The sequence below is a fragment of the Oncorhynchus mykiss genome, chromosome 18 (genome assembly GCF_013265735.2).
Source record: "Oncorhynchus mykiss isolate Arlee chromosome 18, USDA_OmykA_1.1, whole genome shotgun sequence".
NCBI classification, from domain to species: Eukaryota; Metazoa; Chordata; class Actinopteri; order Salmoniformes; family Salmonidae; genus Oncorhynchus; species Oncorhynchus mykiss.
The window spans coordinates 73,339,136-73,364,160 of NC_048582.1; the positions used below are offsets into that span (position 1 = coordinate 73,339,136).

Sequence of the window (25,025 nt, forward strand, 5' to 3'; positions counted from 1 at the left end):
TTGGCCATAATGACCATCGTTATGTTTGGAGGAAAAAGGGGGAGGCTTGCAAGCTGAAGAACACCATCCCAACCGTGAAGCACGGTGGTGGCAGCATCATGTTGTGGAGGTGCTTTGCTGCAGGAGGGACTGGTGCACTTCACAAAATAGATGGCATCATGAGGAAGGGGAAATGGAGTGGTTATATTGAAGACATCAATCAGGAAGTTAGAGTTTGGTCGCAAATGGGTCTTCCAAATGGACAATGACCCAAAGCATACCTCCAAAGTTGTGGCATATTGGCTTAAGGACAACAAAGTCAAGGTATTGGAGTGGCCATCACAAAGCCCTAACCTCAATCCTATAGAACACGTGTGGGCAGAACTGAAAAAGTGTTCTCTTGAGAGCCAGGTCTGCCTACGGCGGCCTTTCTCAATAGCAAGGCTATGCTCACTGAGTCTGTACATAGTCAAAATATTTCCTTCATTTTGGGTCAGTCACAGTAGACAGGTATTCGTTCTCTGTTAGAGCCAAATAGCATTCTTGTTTGCTTTTTTGTTGTTGTAATTTCTTTCCAATGTGCAAAATAATTATATTTCTGCCACTGAGTCGGTCCAGCATTAGCAACACTCTAACCACAAGGCCACTAAATTGGTCCAGCATTAGCAACACTCTAACCAGAAGGCCACTAAATTGGTCCAGCATCAGCAACGCTCTAACCAGAAGGCCACTGAGTTGGTCCAGCATTAGCAACACTCTAACCACAAGGCCACTGAGTTGGTCCAGCATTAGCAACACTAACCACAAGGCCACTGAGTTGGTCCAGCATTAGCAACACTCTAACCAGAAGGCCACTAAATTGGTCCAGCATTAGCATCACTCCACAAGGCCACTAAATTGGTCCAGCATTAGCATCACTCCACAAGGCCACTGAGTTGGTCCAGCATTAGCAACACTCTAACCACAAGGCCACTAAATTGGTCCAGCATTAGCAACACGCTAACCAGAAGGCCACTAAATTGGTCCAGCATTAGCATCACTCCACAAGGCCACTAAATTGGTCCAGCATTAGCAACACTCTAACCACAAGGCCACTGAGTTGGTCCAGCATTAGCAACACTCTAACCACAAGGCCACTGAGTTGGTCCAGCATTAGCAACACTAACCACAAGGCCACTGAGTTGGTCCAGCATTAGCAACACTCTAACCAGAAGGCCACTAAATTGGTCCAGCATTAGCATCACTCCACAAGGCCACTAAATTGGTCCAGCATTAGCATCACTCCACAAGGCCACTAAATTGGTCCTGCATTAGCAACACTCTAACCAGAAGGCCACTAAATTGGTCCTGCATTAGCATCACTCCACAAGGCCACTAAATTGGTCCAGCATTAGCAACATGCAGGCTAATAATAGAGGAATTACTCAGCAAAGCCTATTTCACTGTAAACACTGGGACAAAGCCACTCTGTGTGTGTATTTACACTGTCAGTGGTGTGGCTTGAGGGATAGCCCCAATAGATAGAGTATAGACTTGTAACTCTCTCACACAGTTCTAATCCTACTATCCCACCCTTTTCCCTGCTTCCCTTGCTCTCTCTTTCTCCCTGCTTCCCTCTCTCTCTCTCTCTCTCTCTCTCTCTCTCTCTCTCTCTCTCTCTCTCTCTCTCTTTCTCCCTGCTTCCCTCTCTCTCTCTGTCTCTTTTTCCCTGCTTCCCCTTCTCTGTCTCTTTCTCCCTGCTTCCCTCTCTCTCTCTGTCTCTTTCTCCCTGCTTCCCTCTCTCTCTGTCTCTCTCTTCCTTCTTCCCTCTCTCTCTGTCTCTTTCTCCCTGCTTCCCTCTCTCTGTCTCTTTCTCCCTGCTTCCCTCTCTCTCTGTCTCTTTCTCCCTGCTTCCCTCTCTCTGTCTCTTTCTCCCTGCTTCCCTCTCTCTGTATCTTTCTCCCTGCTTCCCTCTCTCTGTCTCTTTCTCCCTGCTTCCCTCTCTCTGTCTCTTTCTCCCTGCTTCCCTCTCTCTGTCTCTTTCTCCCTGCTTCCCTCTCTCTGTCTCTTTCTCCCTGCTTCCCTCTCTCTGTCTCTTTCTCCCTACTTCCCTCTCTCTCTGTCTCTTTCTCCCTGCTTCCCTCTCTCTCTGTCTCTTTCTCCCTGCTTCCCTCTCTCTGTCTCTTTCTCCCTGCTTCCCTCTCTCTGTCTCTTTCTCCCTGCTTCCCTCTCTCTCTCTCTTTCTCCCTGCTTCCCTCTCTCTCTCTGTAAATCCCTTCCTCTTTCCTATGATAATCTCTTTCTCCCTCTGTCTCTCTCTCTCTCTCTAACCTACTTGTTCGGCATTACAGCGTGTTGTTGGCATGAGGTCTAGTTCTCCAGGCATGTTAGGGAGCATGGTACCGGGTCATCCCGGGGAAATGTCCTCTCTGTCAGGCATGAGTAGAGAGGACGGGCGGGATGGGGTGGAGTTGGAGAGGGATGAATGACAGCACAACACTTACCAATGGATTAAAGAGATGGTGACGGTGTACAGACAGTTTCCATAATCCGATATCGGCTGTCATGTTGTTTATGACATTTGTTATGTCATTATTATCAGAATGTTATGAGGATTACAAGTAACCCAAAAGAAGGGGGGTCAGTCACGATCTCAAGTCTACAGAGAGCGATCTCTTTGTCAAGAGCAGGGGACATATTTGTCCTGTTGACTAATATTTTATTTATTTTACCTTAATTTAACTAGGCAAGTCAGTTAAGAACAAATTCTTATTTTCAATGACAGCCTAGTGGGTTAACTGGTCTAGGAACAGTGGGTTAACTGCTTGTTCAGGGGCAGAACGACAGATTTGTACCTTGTCAGCTCGGGGATTTGAACTTGCAACCGTTCAATGATCACCTTCCTCTCTCTTAACCAATGGGCTCACTCTGGCAATGATCACCTTCCTCTCTCTTAACCAATGGGCTCACTCTGGCAATGATCACCTTCCTCTCTCTTAACCAATGGGCTCACTCTGGCAATGATCACCTTCCTCTCTCTTAACCAATGGGCTCACTCTGGCAATGATCACCTTCCTCTCTCTTAACCAATGGGCTCACTCTGGCAATGATCACCTTCCTCTCTCTTAACCAATGGGCTCACTCTGGCAATGATCACCTTCCTCTCTCTTAACCAATGGGCTCACTCTGGCAATGATCACCTTCCTCTCGCTTAACCAATGGGCTCACTCTGGCAATGATCACCTTCCTCTCTCTTAACCAATGGGCTCACTCTGGCAATGATCACCTTCTTCTCTCTTAACCAATGGGCTCACTCTGGCAATGATCACCTTCCTCTCTCTTAACCAATGGGCTCACTCTGGCAATGATCACCTTCCTCTCTCTTAACCAATGGGCTCACTCTGGCAATGATCACCTTCCTCTCTCTTAACCAATGGGCTCACTCTGGCAATGATCACCTTCCTCTCTCTTAACCAATGGGCTCACTCTGGCAATGATCACCTTCCTCTCTCTTAACCAATGGGCTCACTCTGGCAATGATCACCTTCCTCTCTCTTAACCAATGGGCTAAATGTTGGGATGTATTTACATGTTCTGTCACTTTCTGTTTTTCAGCCACATTGTCAACAACCCCCCCCCCCCCCCCCCCATTTGGAATGTCTTTATTATTTTTTAAACTTTTGTGAGTGTAATGTTTCCTGTAAATTTGTATTGCTTATTTCACTTGTGTTTATTGTTTTCTTGCTTTGGCAATGTAAACATATGTTTCCCATGACAATAAAGCCCTTAAATTGAATTGAGAGATAGAGAGAGAGAGCGAGACTGATTTAGAGTAAACAAACAGTGGACTTTGGTTGTTTGATCACCTGCTAGGAAAGAGAGAAGTGATGACACACACGCACAAAAACACAAACACGTTAGCTGTAATGAGCTGAAAGGCACTCTCTCACTTACGAAACAGGGTTACTCTAATTAAACAGTAATTACTACACACAACACAATCAATATATTTCTTTATGCCCAGGTCTCTCTCTCTCATATGGTTGAGCATGGCGTACTTCTTGAAGAAGAGTGTCTTATAGATCGGATGGTTGAGCATGGCGTACTTCTTAGAGAAGAGTGTCTGGTTGATCGGATGGTTGAGCATGGCGTACTTCTTAAAGAAGAGTGTCTTGTAGATCGTATGGTTGAGCATGGCGTACTTCTTAAAGGAGAGTGTCTTGTTGATCGTATGGTTGAGCATGGTGTACTTCTTAAAGAAGAGTGTCTTGTAGATCGTATGGTTGAGCATGGCGTACTTCTTAAAGAAGAGTGTCTTGTTGATCGTATGGTTGAGCATGGCGTACTTCTTAAAGAAGAGTGTCTTGTAGATCGTATGGTTGCGCATTTTTCTCTGTCAACAAGGGTAACGATTTCAAATGTACCGCCGTTTATTCCCAATGAGCTATTGGAGCGCGAGTTATTGCGCTTTGGGAAGTTCGCCAGTTCAATTAAGGTTGTCCCGTTGGGTTGCAAACACCCGGCGTTGAAACAGGTTATGTCGTTTCAAACACCCGGAGTTGAAACAGCTTAGGTCGTTTCAAACACCCGGAGTTGAAACAGGTTAGGTCGTTTCAAACAACCGGAGTTGAAACAGGTAAGGTCGTTTCGGCGACAGGTGTTTATGTTTTTGGACTCACCGGAGCAGACTTTAGAATTATCGTTTAAAATCAAGTATGACAATAGACTGTATATGGCTTATGCTAGTACGGGTAGTTAACAGTGTTTTGAGTGAGGGGATGTTGGTCATAAGCGACAGGCTTACCCGAAAAGGGAGAAGGCCGAGAGAGGGGCGCAGGTGGTCTTCGTAACGCCTGGGCCCACTGATGTAGGGAGAGGTGGTCATCGTAACGCCTGGGCCCACTGATGTAGGGAGAGGTGGTCATCGTAACGTCTGGGCCCACTGATGTAGGGAGAGGTGGTCCTCATAACGCCTGGACCCACTGATGTAGGGAGAGGTGGTCCTCGTAACGCCTGGGCCCACTGATGTAGGGAGAGGTGGTCCTCATAACGCCTGGGCCCACTGATGTAGGGAGAGGTGGTCCTCGTAACGCCTGGGCCCACTGATGTAGAGAGAGGTGGTCATCGTAACGCCTGGGCCCACTGATGTAGGGAGAGGTGGTCATCGTAACGCCTGGGCCCACTGATGTAGGGAGAGGTGGTCATCATAACGCCTGGGCCCACTGATGTAGAGAGAGGTGGTCCTCATAACGCCTGGGCCCACTGATGTAGGGAGAGGTGGTCCTCGTAACGCCTGGGCCCACTGATGTAGGGAGAGGTGGTCATCGTAACGCCTGGGCCCACTGATGTAGGGAGAGGTGGTCCTCATAACGCCTGGGCCCACTGATGTAGGGAGAGGTGGTCATCATAACGCCTGGGCCCACTGATGTAGGGAGAGGTGGTCCTCATAACGCCTGGGCCCACTGATGTAGGGAGAGGTGGTCATCATAACTTCTGGGCCCACTGATGTAGGGAGAGGTGGTCCTCATAACGCCTGGGCCCACTGATGTAGGGAGAGGTGGTCATCGTAACGCCTGGGCCCACTGATGTAGGGAGAGGTGATCATCATAACGCCTGGGCCCACTGATGTAGAGAGAGGTGGTCCTCATAACGCCTGGGCCCACTGATGTAGGGAGAGGTGGTCATCGTAACGCCTGGGCCCACTGATGTAGGGAGAGGTGGTCATCGTAACGCCTGGGCCCACTGATGTAGGGAGAGGTGGTCATCGTAACGCCTGGGCCCACTGATGTAGGGAGAGGTGGTCATCGTAACGACTGGGCCCACTGATGTAGAGAGAGGTGGTCATCATAACGCCTGGGCCCACTGATGTAGGGAGAGGTGGTCCTCGTAACGACTGGGCCCACTGATGTAGAGAGAGGTGGTCATCGTAACGCCTGGGCCCACTGATGTAGGGAGAGGTGGTCATCGTAACGCCTGGGCCCACTGATGTAGGGAGAGGTGGTCATCATAACGCCTGGGCCCACTGATGTAGAGAGAGGTGGTCCTCATAACGCCTGGGCCCACTGATGTAGGGAGAGGTGGTCATCGTAACGCCTGGGCCCACTGATGTAGGGAGAGGTGGTCATCGTAACGCCTGGGCCCACTGATGTAGGGAGAGGTGGTCCTCATAACGCCTGGGCCCACTGATGTAGGGAGAGGTGGTCATCATAACGCCTGGGCCCACTGATGTAGGGAGAGGTGGTCCTCATAACGCCTGGGCACACTGATGTAGGGAGAGGTGGTCATCATAACGCCTGGGCCCACTGATGTAGGGAGAGGTGGTCCTCATAACGCCTGGGCCCACTGATGTAGGGAGAGGTGGTCATCGTAACGCCTGGGCCCACTGATGTAGGGAGAGGTGGTCATCATAACGCCTGGGCCCACTGATGTAGAGAGAGGTGGTCCTCATAACGCCTGGGCCCACTGATGTAGGGAGAGGTGGTCATCATAACGCCTGGGCCCACTGATGTAGGGAGAGGTGGTCCTCATAACACCTGGGCCCACTGATGTAGGGAGAGGTGGTCATCGTAACGCCTGGGCCCACTGATGTAGGGAGAGGTGGTCATCATAACGCCTGGGCCCACTGATGTAGGGAGAGGTGGTCATCGTAACGCCTGGGCCCACTGATGTAGGGAGAGGTGGTCATCATAACGCCTGGGCCCACTGATGTAGAGAGAGGTGGTCCTCATAACGCCTGGGCCCACTGATGTAGGGAGAGGTGGTCATCGTAACGCCTGGGCCCACTGATGTAGGGAGAGGTGGTCATCGTAACGCCTGGGCCCACTGATGTAGGGAGAGGTGGTCATCGTAACGCCTGGGCCCACTGATGTAGGGAGAGGTGGTCATCGTAACGACTGGGCCCACTGATGTAGAGAGAGGTGGTCATCATAACGCCTGGGCCCACTGATGTAGGGAGAGGTGGTCCTCGTAACGACTGGGCCCACTGATGTAGAGAGAGGTGGTCATCGTAACGCCTGGGCCCACTGATGTAGGGAGAGGTGGTCATCGTAACGCCTGGGCCCACTGATGTAGGGAGAGGTGGTCATCATAACGCCTGGGCCCACTGATGTAGAGAGAGGTGGTCCTCATAACGCCTGGGCCCACTGATGTAGGGAGAGGTGGTCATCGTAACGCCTGGGCCCACTGATGTAGGGAGAGGTGGTCATCGTAACGCCTGGGCCCACTGATGTAGGGAGAGGTGGTCCTCATAACGCCTGGGCCCACTGATGTAGGGAGAGGTGGTCATCATAACGCCTGGGCCCACTGATGTAGAGAGAGGTGGTCCTCATAACGCCTGGGCCCACTGATGTAGGGAGAGGTGGTCATCGTAACGCCTGGGCCCACTGATGTAGGGAGAGGTGGTCATCGTAACGCCTGGGCCCACTGATGTAGGGAGAGGTGGTCCTCATAACGCCTGGGCCCACTGATGTAGGGAGAGGTGGTCATCATAACGCCTGGGCCCACTGATGTAGGGAGAGGTGGTCCTCATAACGCCTGGGCACACTGATGTAGGGAGAGGTGGTCATCATAACGCCTGGGCCCACTGATGTAGGGAGAGGTGGTCCTCATAACGCCTGGGCCCACTGATGTAGGGAGAGGTGGTCATCGTAACGCCTGGGCCCACTGATGTAGGGAGAGGTGGTCATCATAACGCCTGGGCCCACTGATGTAGAGAGAGGTGGTCCTCATAACGCCTGGGCCCACTGATGTAGGGAGAGGTGGTCATCATAACGCCTGGGCCAACTGATGTAGGGAGAGGTGGTCCTCATAACACCTGGGCCCACTGATGTAGGGAGAGGTGGTCATCGTAACGCCTGGGCCCACTGATGTAGGGAGAGGTGGTCATCATAACGCCTGGGCCCACTGATGTAGAGAGAGGTGGTCCTCGTAACGCCTGGGCCCACTGATGTAGGGAGAGGTGGTCATCATAACGCCTGGGCCCACTGATGTAGGGAGAGGTGGTCATCATAACGCCTGGGCCCACTGATGTAGAGAGAGGTGGTCCTCATAACGCCTGGGCCCACTGATGTAGGGAGAGGTGGTCATCATAACGCCTGGGCCCACTGATGTAGGGAGAGGTGGTCCTCGTAACGCCTGGGCCCACTGATGTAGGGAGAGGTGGTCCTCGTAACGCCTGGGCCCACTGATGTAGGGAGAGGTGGTCATCGTAACGCCTGGGCCCACTGATGTAGAGAGAGGTGGTCCTCGTAACGCCTGGGCCCACTGATGTAGGGAGAGGTGGTCCTCATAACGCCTGGGCCCACTGATGTAGGGAGAGGTGGTCATCGTAACGCCTGGGCCCACTGATGTAGGGAGATGTGGTCCTCGTAACGCCTGGGCCCACTGATGTAGGGAGAGGTGGTCCTCGTAACGCCTGGGCCCACTGATGTAGGGAGAGGTGGTCCTCATAACGCCTGGGCCCACTGATGTAGGGAGAGGTGGTCCTCGTAACGCCTGGGCCCTCTGATGTAGGGAGAGGTGGTCCTCGTAACGCCTGGGCCCACTGATGTAGGGAGAGGTGGTCATCGTAACGCCTGGGCCCACTGATGTAGGGAGAGGTGGTCCTCGTAACGCCTGGGCCCTCTGATGTAGGGAGAGGTGGTCCTCGTAACGCCTGGGCCCACTGATGTAGGGAGAGGTGGTCATCGTAACGCCTGGGCCCTCTGATGTAGGGAGAGGTGGTCCTCGTAACGCCTGGGCCCTCTGATGTAGGGAGTGGTGGTCCTCGTAATGCCTGGGCCCTCTCTTGTAGGGAGAGGTGGTCCTCGCAACGCCTGGGCCCACTGATGTAGGGAGAGGTGGTCCTCGTAACGCCTGGGCCCACTGATGTAGGGAGAGGTGGGCCTCGTAACGCCTTGGCCCACTGATGTAGGGAGAGGTGGTCCTCGTAACGCCTGGGCCCTCTGATGTAGGGAGTGGTGGTCCTCGTTATGCCTGGGCCCTCTGATATAGGGAGAGGTGGTCATCGTAACGCCTGGGCCCACTGATGTAGGGAGAGGTGGTCATCGTAACGCCTGGGCTCACTGATGTAGGGAGAGGTGGTCATCGTAACGCCTGGGCCCACTGATGTAGGGAGAGGTGGTCCTCGTAACGCCTGGGCCCTCTGATGTAGGGAGAGGTGGTCCTCATAACGCCTGGGCCCACTGATGTAGGGAGAGGTGGTCATCGTAACGCCTGGGCCCACTGATGTAGGGAGAGGTGGTCTTCGTAACACCTGGGCCCACTGATGTAGGGAGAGGTGGGCCTCGTAACGCCTGGGCCCACTGATGTAGGGAGAGGTGGTCATCGTAACGCCTGGGCCCACTGATGTAGGGAGAGGTGGTCTTCGTAACACCTGGGCCCACTGATGTAGGGAGAGGTGGTCATTGTAACGCCTGGGCCCACTGATGTAGGGAGAGGTGGGCCTCGTAACGCCTGGGCCCACTGATGTAGGGAGAGGTGGTCTTCGTAACACCTGGGCCCACTGATGTAGGGAGAGGTGGTCATCGTAACGCCTGGGCCCACTGATGTAGGGAGAGGTGGGCCTCGTAACGCCTGGGCCCACTGATGTAGGGAGAGGTGGGCCTCGTAACGCCTGGGCCCACTGATGTAGGGAGAGGTGGGCCTCGTAACGCCTGGGCCCACTGATGTAGGGAGAGGTGGTCCTCATAATGCCTGGGCCCACTGATGTAGGGAGAGGTGGTCCTCGTAACGCCTGGGCCCACTGATGTAGAGAGAGGTAGTCATCGTAACGCCTGGGCCCACTGATGTAGGGAGAGGTGGTCCTCGTAACGCCTGGGCCCACTGATGTAGGGAGAGGTGGTCCTCGTAACGCCTGGGCCCACTGATGTAGGGAGAGGTGGTCCTCATAACGCCTGGGCCCACTGATGTAGGGAGAGGTGGTCCTCATAACGCCTGGGCCCACTGATGTAGGGAGAGGTGGTCCTCGTAACGCCTGGGCCCACTGATGTAGGGAGAGGTGGTCCTCATAACGCCTGGGCCCACTGATGTAGGGAGAGGTGGTCCTCGTAACGCCTGGGCCCACTGATGTAGGGAGAGGTGGTCCTCGTAACGCCTGGGCCCACTGATGTAGGGAGAGGTGGTCCTCGTAACGCCTGGGCCCACTGATGTAGGGAGAGGTGGTCCTCGTAACGCCTGGGCCCACTGATGTAGGGAGAGGTGGTCCTCGTAACGCCTGGGCTCACTGATGTAGGGAGAGGTGGTCCTCATAACGCCTGGGCCCACTGATGTAGGGAGAGGTGGTCCTCGTAACGCCTGGGCCCACTGATGTAGGGAGAGGTGGACCGACAGCGGTAGAGCAGCCACAAGCACCTGTTGCTGAGGAACAAGTTATCCGTGTTGAGCGTACGGGGTTGCAACTTGTATAAGAGGGAAATGTTATGCAGCAGAAAAATATCGTTGTAGAAGGTAAGGATGGATCCGAAGAGCCAGTTCCTCAGACTGGTGAGCAGGTGCCCAGTACGAGTGCTGGGGTAAAGGAGGGGGTTCATGTGGAGCTAGACTCCCAGGGAGTGGGGGAGATGCCCACTATGAGTGCTGGGGTTCATGTGGAGCTAGGCTCCCAGGGAGTGGAGGAGATGCCCACTACGAGTAATGAGGTACAGGAGGGTTTTCATGTGGAGCTAGGCTCCCAGGTAGTGGAAGAGATGCCCACCACGAGTGCTGGGATTCATGTGGAGCTCCCAGGTAGTGGAGGAGATGCCTGGTACGAGTGATGGGGTGCAAGTGGGGCTAGTCTCCCAGGTAGTGGAGGAGATGCCCACTACGAGTAATGAGGTTCAGGTGGGGCTAGTCTCCCAGGTAGTGGAGGAGATGCCTGGTACGAGTGATGAGGTGCAAGTGGGGAGTGTTGAAAGGGATGTGGTAGAGGGGAGTCAGTTGTCTGTGGTCTCAGCTGAGGATCAGGAGAAGGATATGGATATCTCTTTTGATATGATAGCAGCTGGTGAGGACTCAATTTACAATCTAGAAGAAGTAAATTAGTTTCTTGATCAGACTTTTGGGAAATCTGTCAAACTGGCAGAATATTTTGATGTTGATAAGTTTGTGAGTTCAGCTGTAATGTTACAGAAGACAGTGGGGTTAGACCAGCTGTGATGTTACAGAAGACGGTGGGGTTAGACCAGCTGTGATGTTACAGAAGACAGTGGGGTTAGACCAGCTGTGATGTTACAGAAGACGGTGGGGTTAGACCAGCTGAGTGAGAAGAAGTGGTTTCATTTGAGAAAATGTATTACTGCTGTTGCAGCAGCAAAAGGTGGTGGGAAACGTGGTCAGGTTAAGAGAAGATTAAAATAATGATGATGATCATGCTTCATAGGGTGTCTTTTTTCTCCTTTTTTCTTTTTCTCTGTGGTTTCTTCTGCTTTTCTTTTCTCTATGGAGGTACTAAGGGTAGGTTCTCTCAATATTAATGGGGGAAGGGACAGGAATAAGAGGGCTTGGGTATTAGAAGTAATAAAACAGAAAAGGCTTAATGTAGTTTTCCGACAGGAGACACACAGTGATGAGGAAAATGAGGTTGACTGGGGTATGTGGTGGGAGGGGCAGCATGTACTCAGTCATGGTACTAATTTCAGTGCTGGGGTGGCCATCTTGTTTTCCTCAGGCTTAGGGGTGACTGTGGTATCTACAACAGAGATTGTCAAGGGTCGGGTTTTATTGGTCAAGGTGGATGTTATGTTTAAGACAGTGTGATCAAGAGGGGTGTATGGTTTTAGCGGGGGACTGGAACTGTGTGATCAAGAGGGGTGTATGGTTTTAGGGGGGGACTGGAACTGTGTGATCAAGATGGGTGTATGGTTTTAGGGGGGGACTGGAACTGTGTGACCAAGAGGGGTGTATGGTTTTAGGGGGTGACTGGAACTGTGTGATCAAGAGGGGTGTATGGTTTTAGGGGGGGACTGGAACTGTGTGACCAAGAGGGGTGTATGGTTTTAGGGGGGGACTGGAACTGTGTGATCAAGAGGGGTGTATGGTTTTAGGGGGGGACTGGAACTGTGTGACCAAGAGGGGTGTATGGTTTTAGGGGGGGACTGGAACTGTGTGATCAAGAGGGGTGTATGGTTTTAGGGGGGGACTGGAACTGTGTGATCAAGAGGGGTGTATGGTTTTAGGGGGGGACTGGAACAGTGTGATCAAGAGGGGTGTATGGTTTTAGGGGGGGACTGGAACTGTGTGATCAAGAGGGGTGTATGGTTTTAGGGGGGGACTGGAACTGTGTGATCAAGAGGGGTGTTTGGTTTTAGGGGGGGACTGGAACTGTGTGACCAAGAGGGGTGTTTGGTTTTAGGGGGGGACTGGAACTGTGTGACCAAGAGGGGTGTTTGGTTTTAGGGGGGGACTGGAACTGTGTGACCAAGAGGGGTGTATGGTTTTAGGGGGGGACTGGAACTGTGTGACCAAGAGGGGTGTTTGGTTTTAGGGGGGGACTGGAACTGTGTGACCAAGAGGGGTGTATGGTTTTAGGGGGGGACTGGAACAGTGTGATCAAGAGGGGTGTATGGTTTTAGGGGGGACTGGAACTGTACAGTGGATTTTACTGTTGATCGCACCGCTGAAGAACCTCACCTGCGGTCAGCCACCTGCCTGTCTGGTCTATTAACTGAGTTTGAGCTTTCTGATGTGCGGAGAGTAAGGAATGTTAGGCAGTACACAAGTTAGGCAGTACACATGGTTTAAAGTTAATGAAGGTTGTGTCAGTGCAGCAAGGTTAGACAGGTTGTATGTATCTGAGCTCTACTGTAGTAGGGTTGGAAGGTTAGACAGGTTGTATGTATCTGATCACTACCGTAGTAGGGTTGGAAGGTTAGACAGGTTGTATGTTTCTGAGCAATACTGTAGTAGGGTTGGAAAGTGTGCCATTACTCCTGTGGGTTTCTCTGATCATCATATTGTTACTGTTGACATTCACTTGTCCTGTCCACGACGGTCATCACCTTACTTACTTTAATGTTAAATTGTTACATGATGTCATGTTTTGTGACAGGTTTTTGTTGTTTTGGGTAAAATTGAGGGGTATAAAAGGGAATGTTGAGTCCTTGAGACAATGGTGGGAGGTTGGGAAGGCCCACATACAAGTATTTTGTCAACAGTATACTGCTCTGTCTCAAATTGAGGTTAAAGAGACTATCAAGGCCCTTGAACAGGACATCAAGTCTATTGAATTGAAGCTGCTCACTCAGAACGACCCTGGACTAGTCATGAACTTACAGGACAAGAGACATGAACTGAGGTCGTTTCTGCATGAAAGAGTGAAGGGTGCCTTGATTAGGTCTCGTTTCGCTTCCCTCAAGGATATGGATGCTCCTAGCGTTTTTTTGTTTTTTAAACCTAGAACAGGCGACATTGCAACGTAAACAGATGGTCTGCCTTCGTCTCCCTGATGGGAAGGTGACCACGGACGACAGTGAAATGCGTCAACATGCCGTGGATTTCTACTCTGCTCTCTATAAGGCGGAGGATTGTGACTCTTTATGTACTGAACAGTTGTTACAAGGTCTTCCTCAATTGGGACCTGAGCAGAGAGTTGCATTGGACTCTGACATTACACTGCAAGAGCGGTCCACAGCAGTTATGCAGCTCTCAAGAGGCCGAGCCCCTGGCATCGAGGTTTTATAAGCACTTTTGGGGGTCTATTGGGGAGGAATTTTATGAAGTGGTGTGTGAATCTTTTCATGAGGGTTCTCTTCCTGTATCCTGTCAACGTGCGGTGCTTTCACTGTTGCCAAAAAAGGGGGATTTGGCTCTCATAAAAAATTGGAGACCTGTTGCTTTGCTGTGCGCTGAATACAAAATTGTTTCTAAATGTCTCTCAAACCGGTTGAAAGAGTATCTGGGATTGTTGATCCACAAGGACCAGTCCTACTGTGTACCTGATCGCTCTATTGTTGACAACTTGTTTCTGATAAGAGATGTTTTAGACATGTGTAAACTCTCTGATGTAAATGTGGGTTTACTTTTGACCACCAGTACTTGTTTAAAACAATGAATGCCTTTGGGTTTGAGGATGTTTTTCTGTCTTGGATGAATTTACTGTATGCTGGGGCCTCGTGTATGGTGAAGGTGGGGGGTGGTTTGAGTTGCCCCATCCCTGTCCAAAGGGGCATCAGGCAGGGATGCCCAATTTCAGGGCAGTTATATAGTCTGGCGATTGAACCAATTGCTTTGATTTTTACGAGCAAAGCTTACTGGTTTCTCTGTGCCAGGTGTAATGAAGGGTCCCATGATAGCACTGCCTGTGTCTGCAGATGACGTGATAGTTTTTATTACAGGGGGTGAGGATGTTAAGGTTCTCTCAAACACTTTAAAGGTGTATGAGGGGGCCTCCTCAGCTAGAGTCAATTGGGGAAAGAGTGAAGCGCTGTGGGCAGGTCGGCTTCAAACGGGGTCCTCTCCACGGTTAACAGGGGGGCTTCAGATGGGGTCCGCTCCACGGTTACCAGGGGGGATTCAGATGGGGTCCGCTCCACGGTTACCAGGGGGGCTTCAGATGGGGTCCGCTCCACGGTTACCAGGGGGGCTTCAGATGGGGTCCGCTCCACGGTTACCAGGGGGGCTTCAGATGGGGTCCGCTCCACGGTTACCAGGGGGGCTTCAGATGGGGTCCGCTCCACGGTTACCAGGGGGGCTTCAGATGGGGTCCGCTCCACGGTTACCAGGGGGGCTTCAGACTGGGTTCGCTCCACGGTTACCAGGGGGACTTCAGATGGGGTCCGCTCCACGGTTACCAAGGGGGCTTCAGTGGGGCAGAGATGGGATGAAGACTTTTTCTAGGCTCCGATGTCTTTCAGAAAAATAACTGGGAGGGTGTATTGGAGAAAGTGTGTTCCAGACTGTCAAGATGGAAATGGGTGTTGCCCCAGCTGTCTTATAGGGGAAGGGTCCTGGTAGCTAATAATCTTGATGCCTCTACCCTGTGGCACAGACTAATGATTTTACAGCCACCAAAGGGTCTGATACAAGAGCTTCAGAGGACCCTTATCAATTTCTTCTGGTCTGGACAACACTGGATTAAAGCTGCAGCCCTGTAGCTGCCACTGCACGAGGGTGGGCAAGGCCTCGTGGACAATTCCTCTAGAATCATGGCTTTCCTGCTTCAAGCAGCCCAGAGATTGTTGTATAGAGACTGTTCTAGCTGGGTCGAAACAGCCTACATATTGATGAGGAGAGCGGGCTGTTCCTCTTAAAGCTGGAGGGGGTGATTTGCCTGGCCTGACTCCATTCTATGAGTCTGTTATGCAGGCTTGGAGAGTCTTTGTCAAGTCCCTTAAGGCCGCCACGCCACCAGGGATGTGGCTTTTTGAAGAGCCTCTTTTTCACAACACTGCCATCCAGTCCCGTGTTCTGGGTTCAGCTAGCCTACGTTCATGCCTGTTAGGCGTGGGGTGTACCAAGCTGGGTCAGATCGTTGGAGGAGCTGGGAGAAAGAGCGGGGATCCGATCATCTCGCCTACTGAGGAAGGTCGTCGCTGAGGTCTGTGACTCCTTGCCAGTACTTCATCTGCAGTATGTGACTGACACTTCCAAATCTGATCGGTGGAAGGAGGGTCTGGATTATGTGTTCCCTGCACTGATTGTTAGTGCTGCGATGGGGGCATTCGAGGAGGATGTGGGGATGCTGCTTTCCTTCGATACCCCGGAGCTGGGGGAGTTCAAGGAGGTGGGAAAGAAGGCCATGTACAGAATATGTGTAAAGGTGTCCCATCCCTCTTCCCTGGAAGGGGTCAAATCGACGAGGTGGGCGGGTGTGCTTGGTCCAGGTGCCTCTCCAAGGCTGTTGGCGATCATTATACAAACTGCCTATTGATAAGAGGACAGCTGACCTCCAATGGAGGATCATACATGGAGCTATAGCCTCCAACATGCATCTGGTACACCTGGACCCTACTGTTGGGGAGGGGTGTCCATTCTGCATCTGGTATACCTGGACCCTACTGTTGGGGAGGGGTGTCCATTCTGCATTTGGTACACCTGGACCCTACTGTTGGGGAGGGGTGTCCATTCTGTGCCACATCTGTTTTTACTGTGTCCCAGGTTGGTCGGGATGATTGAACTGATCACTGATTGGTTCTCAACGTTGGGAGAGGTTGGGAGAGGCGATATGGAAGACCCGAAAGAACAGTATTTGGGGACAGGTGTTTGTGGATGTGGTGGGAATGCTGGAGGGAATGTTGTTAGCGAGCCTAAGAGTTGAGTTTGCCATATCATAAACTTTGAGTATATGGGGTATTCAGAGGCTGTTGTGTTTAGTTACTATGGAGGAGGCATTGGAATTGTGTTTTTAATTGATGTGTAACTGTGGTCTTGTATGAGTATTTATTGTGTGGTGGGACCCCAGACCCAATAAAGATTATTGAAATCTCTCTCTCATATCACTTGTATCTCTATGGCTGGTTACACCAGGAAGTGGTTACATGCTCTCTCTCTCTCTCTCTCTCTCTCTCTCTCTCTCTCTCTCTCTCTCTCTCTCTCTCTCTCTCTCTCTCTCTCTCTCTCTCTCTCTCTCTCTCTCTCTCTCTCTCTCTCTCTCTCTCTCTCTCTCTCTCTCTCTCTCTCTCTCTCTCTCGACATGATGATTAGAGGACAGAAAGAGGCAGGAATGTTGTTGACCCTCTTCTAACCAGAGCCATGACGGCCTACCGGGGGACAGTGGGTTAACTGTACAATCCATGTACACAAACAACAAGTGTGCGGTTAAAATTGGCAAAAAACACACACATTTCTTCCCACAGGATCGTGGGGTGAGACAGGGATGCAGCTTAAGCCCCACCCTCTTCAACATAAATATCAACAAATTGGCGCAGGCACTAGAAAAGTCTGCAGCACCCAGCCTCATCCCAATAGAATCTGAAGTCAAATGTCTACTGTTTGCTGATGATCTGGTGCTTCTGTCACCAACCAAGGAGGGCCTACAGCAGCACCTAGACCTTCTGCACAGATTCTGTCAGACCTGGGCCCTGACAGTAAATCTCAGTAAGATCAAAATAATGGTGTTCCAAAAAAGGTCCAGTCACCAGGACCACAAATACAAATTCCATCTAGACACCATTGCCTTAGAGCACACAAAAAAACTAGACATACCTTGGCCTAAACATCAGCGCCACAGGTAACTTCCACAAAGCTGTGAACGATCTGAGAGACAAGGCAAGAAGGGCATTCTATGCCATCAAAAGGAACATAAAATTCAACATACCAATTAGGATCTGGCTAAAAATACTTGAATCAGTCATAGAGCCCACTGCCCTTTATGGTTGTGAGGTCTGGGGTCCGCTCACCAACCAAGACTTCACAAAATGGGACAAACACCAAATTGAGACTTTGCATGCAGAGTTCTGCAAAAATATCCCCCGTGTACAACGTAGAACACCAAATAATGCATGCAGAGCAGAATTAGGCCGATACCCACTAATTATCAAAATACAGAAAAGAGACGTTAAATTCTATAACCACCTAAAAGGAAGTGATTCCCAAACCTTCCATAACAAAGCCATCACCTACAGAGAGATGAACCTGGAGAAGAGTCCCCTAAGCAAGCTGGTCCTGGGGCTCTGTTTACAAACACAAACACACCCCACAGAACCCCAGGACAACAGCACAATTAGACCCAACCAAATCATGAGAAAACAAAAAGATAATTACTTGATACATTGGAATGAATTAACATATAAACAGAGGAAACTAGAATGCTATTTGGCCCTGAACAGAGAGTCCACAGTGGCAGAATACCTGACCACTGTGACTGACCCAAACTTAAGGAAAGCTTTGACTATGTACAGACTCAGTGAGCATAGCCTTGCTATTGAGAAAGGCCGCCGTAGGCAGACATGGCTCTCAAGAGAAGACAGGCTATGTGCACACTGCCCACAAAATGAGGTGGAAACTGAGCTGCACTTCCTAACCTCCTGTCCAATGTACAACCATATTAGAGAGACATATTTCCCTCAGATTACACAGATCCATAAAGAATTCAAAAACAAACCCAATTGTGATAAACTCCCATATCTACTGGGTGAAATTCCACAGTGTTCCATCACAGCAGCAAGATTTGTGACCTGTTGCTACAAGAAAAGGGCAACCAGTGAAGAACAAACACCACTGTAAATACAACCCATATTTATGCTTATTTATTTCCCTCTTCAGGTCCGCTTCAGGGCCTGTTCTCTCTTCAGGGCCTGTTCTCTCTACAGGGCCTGTTCTCTCTAAAGTGTTTGTTCTCTCTACAGGGCCTCTTCTCTCCACAGGGCCTCTTCTCTCCACAGGGCCTCTTCTCTCCACAGGGCCTCTTCTCTCCACAGGGCCTCTTCTCTCTACAGGGCCTCTTCTCTCTACAGGGCCTTTTCTTTCCACAGGGCCTGTTCTTTCCACAGGGCCTGTTCTCTCTACAGGGCCTGTTCTCTCTACTCTCTCCAACCTGTGTTTTAACTTGGCTTGGTGTTGCTGTGTGCAACACTACTTTTTTGCTGTGCTGTGTTGTGTTATTGGGGTTGACCTCTGTGTCCCTCTTGACAGACTTGCCATGTCAGCATTATGTAAACATGTTTCCCATGCCAATGAAGACCCTTGAATTGAGAGAGAGAGAGAGAGAGAGGAAGGAAGGGAGACTTAGAGGATATTAGATTGTTGCCTGTAGCTTTTGGAGATAGGAGATGAGAAGATGAGAGGACACACAGACAAATAGTTAGGTGAGAAGATAAGAGGAGAAATAGACCCAGATAGAAGAGATGAAATAGACCCAGATAGAAGATATGAAATAGACCCAGATAGGAGAGGAGAGGAGAAATAGACCCAGATAGGAGAGGAGAAATTAGACCCAGATAGGAGAGGAGAGGAGAATTAGACCCATATAGAATTGGATAAATAGACCCAGATAGAATTGGATAAATAGACCCAGATAGAATTGGATAAATATACCCAGATAGGAGAGGAGAGGAGAAATAGACCCAGATAGAATTGAAGAGGAGAAATAGACCCAGATAGGAGAGGAGAAATAGACCCAGATAGAATTGGAGAGGAGAAATAGACCCAGATAGGAGAGGAGAAATAGACCCAGATAGGAGAGGAGAGGAGAAATAGACCCAGATAGAATTGAAGAGGAGAAATAGACCCAGATAGGAGAGGAGAAATAGACCCAGATAGAATTGGAGAGGAGAAATAGACCCAGATAGGAGAGGAGAAATAGACCCAGATAGGAGAGGAGAGGAGAAATAGACCCAGATAGAATTGGAGAAATAGACCCAGATAGGACAGGAGAGGAGAAATAGACCAAGATAGGAGAGGAGACATAGACCAAGATAGAAGAAGAGAAATTGACCCAGATAGGAGAGGAGAAATAGACCCAGATAGGAGAGGAGAGGGGAAATATACCCAGATTGGAGAGGAGAGGAGACAAAGACCAAGATAGAAGAGGAGAAATAGACCCAGATAGGAGAGGAGACATAGACCAAGATAGAAGAGGAGAAATAGACCAAGATAGGAGAGGAGACATAGACCAAGATAGAAGATGATAAATAGACCCAGATAAGAGAGGAGAGGAGAAATAGACCCGGAGAGGAGAGGAGAAATAGACCCGGAGAGGAGAGGAGAAATAGACCCAGATAGGAAAGGAGAAATAGACCCAGACAGGAAAGGAGAAATAAACCCAGATAGGAAAGGAGAAATAGACCCAGACAGGAAAGGAGAAATAAACCCAGATAGGAAAGGAGAATAGACTCAGATAGGAGAGGAGAGGAGAAATAGACCAAGATAGGAGAGGAGAGGAGAAATAGACCAAGATAGGAGAGGAGAAATAGACTCAGATAGGAGAGGAGAGGAGAAATAAACCAAGGTAGGAGAGGAGAAATAGACCCAGATAGGAGAGGAGAAATAGACCCAGATAAGAGGGGAGAGGAGAAATAGACCCAGATAGGAGGGGAGAGGAGAAATAGACCCAGACAGGAGAGGAGAAATAGACCCAGACAGGAAAGGAGAAATAGACCCAGACAGGAAACGAGAAATAGACCCAGACAGGAGAGGATAGGAGAAATAGACCCAGACAGGAGAGGAGAAATAGACCCAGACAGGAAAGGAGAAATAGACCCAGACAGGAAAGGAGAAATAGACCCAGACAGGAAAGGAGAAATAGACCCAGACAGGAGAGGAGAGGAGAAATAGACCCAGACAGGAGAGGAGAGGAGAAATAGACCCAGACAGGAGAGGAGAAATAGACCCAGACAGGAGAGGAGAAATAGACCCAGACAGGAAAGGAGAAATAGACCCAGACAGGAAAGGAGAAATAGACCCAGACAGGAGAGATCAAATGGAACAGGAAGTATGCGTGTCACGGGAGTGTAACCAGATTGTCTCTTCAAACCGTCTAATAAAAAGCCCTTAATCTAAAAATAAAACATTGTCTGTCTGCTGTTTGACTTTCACAGGAGTCACAAACAAACTATTGTGCACAGACTCATTGTGTGTGTGTGTGTGTGTGTGTGTATGCCTGGGTTCAGAATTTGTTTAATGCTCATGATCCACATAACACAGTCCAAGGACAAGGACATTCAATCAGCTTGGAGATTTCTGGTCGATGAGTAGAATAAAACACAAGGAGAACGTAGGTGGGGTCAGCGTAGAAGATGGATAATGGCGCCGGCAGGGATAGCTAGCCGATTACAGGCTCCTAACCAACTGTGCTATTGTGTTAGGTTTTTTTAAGCAATGTGTGTAACTTGTTTTGTACATAATGTTGCTGCTACCGTCTCTTGTGACCGAAAAGAGATTCTGGATATCAGAACAGCGATTATTCACCTCGAACTGGACGAAGATATTTTCTGACGCGAAGGATACACAGCTTCCTCCGAGACCAGGCCCAAATCTCCGCCATTCACGTGAAGAAAAAGACGGAAATACAGCGGGCAGAGGTCGGGGTACCTTTGTGAGAATTTGTCGGCGAGTGGTTAAACCGCCTCTACCATTCGTTCTATTGGCCAAAGTGCAATCACTGGAGAATAAACTGGATGATCTCCGTTTAGAGACTATCCTACCAACGGGACATTAAAAACTGTAATATCTTATGTTTCCCCGAGTTGTGGCTGAACAACGACACGACTCATCGGCAGGACAGAGCAGCTACATCTGGAAAGACGAGGTCAATAACAGCTGGAGCGCAACGTTTAAAATGAAAGAAGTCTTGAGGTTTTGCTCGCCTGAGGTAGAATAGCTCATGATAAGCTGTAGACCACACTATATACCAAGAGAGTTCTCATCTGTATTATTCGTAGCCGTCTATTTATCACCACAGACCGATGCTGGCACTAAGACCCCTCTCAACCAACTCTACAAGGCCATAAAATAAACAAGAAAATGCTAATCCTGAATCTGTGCTCCTTGTGGCCGGGGGCTTCAATGCAGGCAAACTTAAATCCGATTTACCTCATTTTTACCCGCATGTCACATGAGCAACCAGAGGGAAAAAAACTCTAGACCACCTTTACTCCATACACAGAGACGCACACAAATGCCTTGTATGCTCGCTTTGAAGCAAGCAACACTGAAGCCTGCATGAGAGCACCGGATATTATGGACGACTGTATGATCACGCTCTCCGTAGCCGAAGTGAGCAAGACCTTTAAAAAGAACAACATTCAGAAGGCCTGATTACCAGGACGTGTAGTCAGAGCATGTACGGACCAACTATCAAGTGTCTTCACTGACATTTTCAACCTCTCCCTGACCGAGTATGTAATACCAACATGTTTCAAGCTGACCACCACAGTCCCTGTGTCCAAGGAAGCAAAGGTAACCTGTCTAAATGATTACCGGCCCGTAGCACTCACATCGGTAGCCATGAAGTGCTTTCAAAGGCTGGTCATGGCTCACATCAACAGCATCCTCCCGGATACCCTAGACCCACTCCAATTCACCTACTGCCTCAACAGATCCACAGATGACGCAATCTCAATCGCACTCCACACTGCCCTTCCCCACCTGGACAAAGGGAACACCTATGTGACAATGCTGTTCATTGACTACAGCTCAGCGTTCAACACCAGGAAGCTCATCACTAAACTAAGGACCCTGGGACTAAACACCTCCCTCTGCAACTGGATCCTGGACTTCCTGACGAACCGCCCCCAGGTGGTAAGGGTAGGTAACAACACGTCTGACACGCGGATCCTCAACACGGGGGCCCCTCAGGGGTGCGTGCTTAGTCCCCTCCTGAACTCCCTGTTCAACCACGACTGCGTGGCCAAGCATGACTCCAACACCATAATTAAGTTTGATGACACAACAGTGGTCGGCCTGATCACCGACAACGATGAGACAGCCTATAGGGAGGAGGTCAGTGACCTGGCAGTGTGGTTCCAGGACAACAACCTCTCCCTCAATGTGAACAAGACAAAGGAGCTGCTCGTGGACTATAGGACAAGGAGGGCCGAACAGGCCCCCACTAACATCGACGGGACAGAAGTGGAGTGGAGCGGGTCGAGAGTTTCAAGTTACTTGGTGTCCACATCAACAACAAACTATCATGGTCCAGACACACCAAGACAGTCGTGAAGAGGGCAGGACAACACCTTTTCCCCCTCAGAAGACTGAAAAGATTTGGCATGGGTCCCCAGATCCTCAAAAAAGTAATACAGTTGCACCATCGAGAGCATCCTGACTGGTACAGAGGGTAGTGCGAACTGGGGCCAAGCTTCCTGCCATCCAGGACCTCTATACCAGGCGGTGTCAGAGGAAGGCCCCAAAAAATTGTGAAAGACTCCAGCCGCCCTAGTCTTAGACTGATCTCTTTGCTACCGCACAGCAAGTGGTACCGGAGCGCCAAGTCCAAAAGACCAAAAGGCTCCTTAACAGTTTCTACCCTCCTCATTAGACTCCTGAACAACTAATCAAATGGCCACCAGGAGGATTACATTGCCCCCCCCCCCCCCTTGTTTTTACACTGCTGTTACTCTCTGTTTATTATCGATGCATAGTCACTTTACCCCTACCTACATGTACAAATGACTTCAACTAACCTGTAGCTGTGCACATTGACTCGGTACCGGTACCCCCTGTATACAGTAGATATATATATATATATATATATATATATATATATATATATATATATATATATATATATATATATATATATACACATAGCCTCGTTATTTTATTGTGTTACTTTTAATTTCATTTTGTAGTTTACTTTATTTAGTAAATATTTTCTTAACTCTATTTCTTGATCTGCCTTGTTGGTTAAGGGCTTGTAAGTAGCATTTCACGGCCAATAAGAGTGTATCTGTCTACTCAGATCAGTTGGTGTTGTCTGAGGGCACAGACACCGAGTAGCAGAAAGATATGAGTATAATATAATATAATAATAATAAGATATAACGATGTGAATATGTTGTGTGTCTACACCATAGGAACAGGTTTGAAGTTCACCCTAGGGCAAAAGGCCTAAGGTTTTGTCAGCTGTAAACCCTAAAGAGAAAGATATCTTCTCTACAGAACACATGCCTTATCTACCCTAGAAACAGGCCTATAGCTGGTGAGAAAACCCTTGTAGAGTATAACTGTTGCTAACACACACAGACAGACAGACAGACAGACAGAGACAGACAGACAGACTTGCTCTAGGGTTCAACCCAAAACAGTTTGTATGGAGAGAGAGGAGAGGACACCATGAACGTCAATGCAAGTGCCTTTCCCTTCAGCTACTACCTCTACAGTGGAATTCATATAACAACCTTGAAAGTAGGCTAATCGTATTACACAATATATGCAGTTGACCGTATTCCCTGGGTAAGACGGACCGGGTAGGTTCCTGTAAAACTGATGAAACGGAGGTTGACTCATAGGTTCCCAGTTTGGTCGTGTCCACCCCCGAACACGGCGTTTTGCACAGACATATGGGTGGCTATAATAGCGTACAGTCTCTGTCCATACAAAACACTTAGTTATATGACATTTGGCTGGCTGTAATTGTGTATTTTATTTGTTGTTATTTGCCTTACCTTTGGATTTACAATCCGCGCAGAATTTGTTCTCCTCGAGTGACAGTAGCGAAGTGAGGACAGTTTGATATCTGTCAATGTCTTTTACCGATTTACCAATCATCATCATTCCTGTCTCTTCCTCTTCCTCACACACCTCTCCGACACCCGCCGCTGTCGTCCTAATATGAAGATAGACGAAGTAGCCTGATTCAGATAAGCTCCGTTTGCAGAATAAAAAAACCCAGACCCCAGACAAATGAAATACAGAAGAAGCTATGCGGTCCCCGCCTCCTCTTCTTCCTCTTCAAAAAAGGGAAGCGATTTGTTTTTCAGGTTATGGAACAATCCCTTAAGTCAAAGCTACCCAGTTAGCTTACAACAATGCATGAGTAATGGCCTGGCAAGACAGAGGTTATAGCCTGTTATTGCACTCCTATGCTTCGTCGAAAGATCTATATTAGGTAGTAAATATCACAACAACAACAACAAAAAACTATATTTCCTGCCGTCTTCTTGTGTAAAATTATAGCGCAACAAGCGGTTTTGCTTCACTCCTTTCAAGCGCATCGGTATCGAGTCCTCTCGTCTGACAGTTCACACCTCTTTCTCTCTCTCTCACACACACACACACACTCTCTCTCTCTCTCTCCTCGAACTGACCGCATCCTCGCCGCTCAAACACAGCGCGCCGCGCACGCGGGCGGACACACAAACACACAAGCGTTTCCCACTTCCTGTCGGCGCGCCATAATTTATTTCACAGGTTTATACATTAGGCCTATAACTCATGCTTGAGTGAAATGGTAGCTTGAGCATTTATGCTAACTATTTAAACGAAACTACCTATGAATGCTAATCTTCCCAAACACCTGCATTGCAGCCAACAAGGACACCTGGCTTTAAAGTTCAAATGAACGCGTTTTAAACTACTTCTGCAGATATTAATAAACATACAGACAATCTTAATATCCAGTCCAAAAATATCAAATTCCCAGTTTATGCTACAAAACTGACCTTTACAAGAGGTTTTAAAAATAGGTTATATTTGACTCAAAGTTATAT

The 25,025-nt window shown here is 49.3% G+C and overlaps 1 protein-coding gene across 1 annotated transcript in view; it reads right to left on the reverse strand.

The window, feature by feature from the left end:
- The window catches only part of LOC110517586 (stromal membrane-associated protein 2), a 59,361-nt gene extending 34,765 nt beyond the window's left edge, over positions 1 to 24,596 (reverse strand). Inside the window, exon 1 of the mRNA XM_036953659.1 lies at positions 23,982 to 24,596. Coding sequence (XP_036809554.1) covers positions 23,982 to 24,090 — 109 coding nt within the window. The 5' untranslated portion in view covers positions 24,091 to 24,596. The remainder of the gene's footprint in view (positions 1 to 23,981) is intronic.
- Positions 24,597 to 25,025: the final 429 nt, after the last annotated feature.